The sequence below is a fragment of the Pteropus alecto genome, unplaced genomic scaffold, assembly GCF_000325575.1.
Source record: "Pteropus alecto unplaced genomic scaffold, ASM32557v1 scaffold11, whole genome shotgun sequence".
NCBI lineage: Eukaryota > Metazoa > Chordata > Mammalia > Chiroptera > Pteropodidae > Pteropus > Pteropus alecto.
This window is the reverse complement of record NW_006431956.1, coordinates 12191390-12196073: the sequence shown is the minus strand read 5'-3', so window position 1 is coordinate 12196073 and position 4684 is coordinate 12191390. Positions and strand designations below refer to the sequence as shown.

General features: G+C 35.7%; 1 protein-coding gene across 1 annotated transcript in view; it reads left to right on the top strand.

Moving 5' to 3' along the window:
* The window catches only part of DNAJC1 (DnaJ heat shock protein family (Hsp40) member C1), a 186782-nt gene that overhangs the window by 95226 nt on the left and 86872 nt on the right, over positions 1-4684 (top strand). Inside the window, exon 8 of the mRNA XM_006906999.3 lies at positions 3624-3787. Within this exon, the coding sequence (XP_006907061.1) occupies positions 3624-3787 (164 nt within the window). The remainder of the gene's footprint in view (positions 1-3623; positions 3788-4684) is intronic.

Sequence of the window (4684 nt, the reverse complement as noted above, 5' to 3'; positions counted from 1 at the left end):
CTTTGTATATTTTGGATATTAGGCCCTTATTGGAGGCATTGCTTGCAAATATATTTTCCCATTTGGATGATTGTCTCTTTACCTAGTTGACGGTTTCTTTTCTGAGCAGAAGCTTTTTAGTTTGATGTAGTCCCATTCATTTATTTTTGCTTTTACTTCCGTTGCCTTTGATGTCAAATTCATAAAATCCTTTTTAAGTCCGAGGTCCTTGAGTTTAGTTCCTATGTTTTCTTCTATGCATTTTATTGTTTCAGGTCTTATATTCAGGTCTTTAATCCATTTTGAGTTAATTTTGGTGTGTGTGATGATAGACAACAGTCTCGTTTCATTCTTTTGCAGGTGACCTTCCAGTTTTCCCAGCATTTATTGAAGAGGTTTTCCTTTCTTCACTGTATGTTTTTCGGCTTTTTTGTCGAAAATTATTTGCCTATATAAATATGGGTTTACTTCTGACTCTTGATTCTGTTCCACTGGTCCATGTCTCTGTTCTTCTGCCAATACCATGCTGTTTTGATTACTGTCGCTTTGTAGTATAATTTGAAGTTGGGCAGAGTGATGCCTCCAGCCTCATTCTTTTTTCTTCGGATCTTTTATGCTTCCATACAAATCTGATGATTTTTTGTTCTATTTCTTTAAAAAATACCGGTGGGATTTTGATGGGGATTCCATTAAATCTGTATAATGCTTTAGGTAATATAGTCATTTTAACTATGTTGATTCTTCCAATCCAAGAACGTGGAATATCTTTCCATTTCTTTGTATCTTCAATTTCTTTTAAGAGTCTTGTAGTTTTCATTTTCTAGGTCCTTCACGTGTTTTGTAAAATTTATTCCTAGATATTTTATTCTTTTTGTTGCAATTGCAAAAGGAATTATTTTTCCACTTCTTTTTCTGACACTTCATTATTAGAGTATAGGAACACTATAGATTTTTGAATATGATGGGCTTTTTTTTTTTTATTAACACTTGTACATTTTGGGTTATATAAGACTCGATATTATTTAAATATTTTATTTTACCTAACGTTCTTTGACAAAGCTCTTGCAGTGGAAGGGGAGGGTTGCCGCCCCATTACAGTCAGGTAGCAACGGCCTGTATTACAGCCGAGGTGGAGGGTGATTGTGGATACTCTCAAGGTTGGGCAGGTATGGGTGCTCCTGCTTGCCAGTAGGCCTCCGCTGATAACACCCTGGCTGGGATAGGCAAGAATTTCTACTTAATACCCCTGACCTGGCTTCTACTGACATTGTGGAGAAATGCCTCGTTACTGCTGGGCAGTCATGAAAGCCCCGACTGTCCTCTAGGCTCCTCTGAAAACACCCTGGCAGGGAGGGGGAGACACACTTCACTACCCCTGGATGGATGTGGGAATCCAGGCTGCTCACTTACTTTCACAGACTCCCTAGGGAATGGGGATCCTCATTACCTCTCAGTGGCGATGAAAGTCTGGTGTCCTATGCAGCCTTCTCCTGCATCGCCGTGGTGGGGAGAGTGGGAGCCTTCTTACAGCCTCGCAACGACAGAAGCCTAGGCTTCCCATTAGCCTTTGGAGAAGGGCTGTTGCCACAGTTTTTTGTTTTGTTTGCCTGAAATAGATCAGTTATTATCTAAAAGTTGTTTCTTGCTGTACTGCTGCTTCTCTGGTTCTTTGGCTAGAGAGAGAGAGCTTTTGGTGGGTGGAGGAAGCTGGAATAGATGAGACCCAAAGAAACCCCAGGGAAGTCACCACCTGAGTGTTCATTGGGTCCTGCCATACCTAACTGGTGTGTCATCTTCTTTCCAGCATTCAGGTTCTTCTGGTGTTTGTTTCTCATATAACATTTAGTTTTTCTTAGTGGAAGAACTGAAAAAAAAAAAAAAAAGTATTTTGGCTTCATTTGTCTAGAAGTAGAAGTTTTGTGTTACTCTTTTAAGGTGATTTTTTAAATGCTTGTTTTAAAAGACATCAAACATTTGTAGTTGTGATGAAATACCCTAGAAATAAATACAAACAACTATATTTATTTGCTTTTTTATAACTAATTCTCTGTAAGCAGCCAAAATTAGTACACTGAGAAGGTTTCTAGGTTATGCATATTATCCCTTAGCAGTACTTTGTTGTTCAAAATGAAGAAATTGAGAGAAGCCAAGTATACGTGGCCATTCATAAGGAGTCAGTTATGTGGATTCTTCTTTTCTGAAAAGTTGTTTTCAAAAACAAAAACCTGGCCTCCTATTTGGGCTTATATGGTACTCTGGTGACACTATAATAGATTTTTGATACTTTTGAAATAGACTCACTTGTCATTTGCCTTATAAATTTCCTGTTATGGAGTCAGAGTTTTTCATTTTAGGTCACCAACCCAAAGCCTGGAAGTATTAAGGTATAAAGCATTATAAAGTAAAATGTAGTGGTAGATTCTACAGTCTTTTTAGTTAAAGTGATATTTTTTCTAGCTAGAACTGATCTCACAGCACTGTATTCTTAATGTATATTATTTTTGGCTATTTTTTTTTAATTGGGCCGCTTATCCCCTTGTCAATTCATAAGACCTCTTTATACATTATATTCTCTTTGTACTCTGAGTTGTAGATGGTCTTTCCCAATGTATTATTTCTCTTGATCTTTTATTTTATCTTTTTGATAACATCTAGGTTTTCAGTCTTAGTTAAGATTTCCTCTTTAAGTTCTACAGGTAGTTTTTTAGATTTCATTTTGCAGGATTCTTATTGTATCAGTTTTAAAGTCAAATCTCTTATCCAGCTGGGATTTATTTCTATATGGTGTAAGATTGTGTACAGTTTTCTTTCAAATGGATGTTCGATTGTACCAGCATCATATATTAAATCCTTTCCCACTGAATTGAGATATTTATACATTCTCTATTCTCTGCTAGGAATGTGTCTGTTCCTATGCCATTATCATATTAATTTTATTACATTGGCATTATAGTACATGCAAACACACACAGGATAGTGAAGATATCGGTTATAAGGCTGGGTGAATTTGAAAATAGTAATTAAGAATGAAGTTGCTTCTCGTTGTTAACTAATCAAAATGGGATTTCATGGAGAGGCCAATTGATAACCATCTATTGATAACTACTCTTGATGCTTCCAGATTAATTTTGTCTTTATAAAATATTGAAAAGGTGAATGTATACTATTTATTAAGAGCCATTTTGTGCCAAATAGTATGTTAAAGGATATGTAATTTTTACGTCAACTTAATGAGGTTAGATTTAGTTCTCTTTTACAGATGAGAAAAATGGACACAAGTTCTAAGGGTTAAGTTACTTGACTGATGTTATGTAACTATTAAGTAGGATGTAAAGGTAGGATGAAAACAGTAATGACCGGGCTCTTCTCATTGTGCCAAAATGAAATGTTCATGGAAAGTACTTTGAAAATTAAAGATGTGTACAAATTGATGTGCTTATGTTATAATCATCATTTCATCAATAGCATCTCTGAATTTTAAAGCAATGCAGTGATAATGCACACATTAAAACACAGCTAAATATTTTGGGGAGAGAACAATATGTTCTTTCAAGATACGGTTTATGAATAAAATATTAGAAATTCTTTTTATTCTTTTATTAATTGGTTCTTTTAAACATTTTTTTTTTTTTTTTTTTTTTTAGAGCAGAAGAAAGTTAAAGTAAAAAAACCAAAACCTGAATTTCCTGTATATACACCTTTAGAAAGTGCATATATTCAGTCTTATGATCATGGAACTTCTATAGAAGAAATTGAGGAACAAATGGATGACTGGCTAGAAAACAGAACCAGAACACAGAAAAAACAGGTAAAAAACTTCTTAAATTTTGTTTTAATTGCATAAAGTACATTCAGAAAGGCACAGAAACTGTAGATACACAGGTCTGTATCCCAGTGAGCTCGATGAACTGTCACAAACGAACTAAGTTAACCATTGCCGAGATCGAGAAATGGAACCTTGCCAGCGTCTAGGAGCCTCGTTCATCCCTCCTGGTCACTGCTTTACTTTTCTTCCAGAAAGATAATGATTATCCTGACTTCTAACAACATAGATTATCCTGCTGAGTGAATCACCCTGTCTTAGTCCATTCAGGCTGCTACAACAAATACATAGTAGCCTGGGAGGCTTAAACGACAAACATTTATTTCCCACAGTTCTGAAAACTGGGATGTCTACGATAAGGCACTGGCAGATTTGGTGTCTGGTGGGGGCCCTCTTCCTTATTCATAGACAGCAGTCTTCTGACTGTGTTCTTACATGGCAAAAGACCCCTCTGGGGTCTCTTTTATAAGGACACTAATCCCATTTATGAGGGCTCCATCCTATGACCTAATCACCTCTCAAGGGCCACCCCCCTCCTATTATTACATTGGGGATTAGGATTTTACTATATGGATTTGGGGAAGAAACACAAACATTCAGCCCAGAACATCTACTTTCCTCTATTCAATACTATATTTGTGAGAGTTATCCATTATTGTGTGTAGCAGTATACATTTTCATTGCTGTGTCCATTTGGAAATACATATAGCACAATTTATTTTTGTTGAAGATTTGCGCTGTTTCCAGTTTTTGGCTTTACTGAATAATTTTCCCCTGAACATTGTTATACTTTTAGTATACATATGTGTAAATTTCTATTTTTGGAGTTAAGTTGCAGGATCAACTTTAGTAAATACTTCTAAACAGTTTTTATTTTTGTAT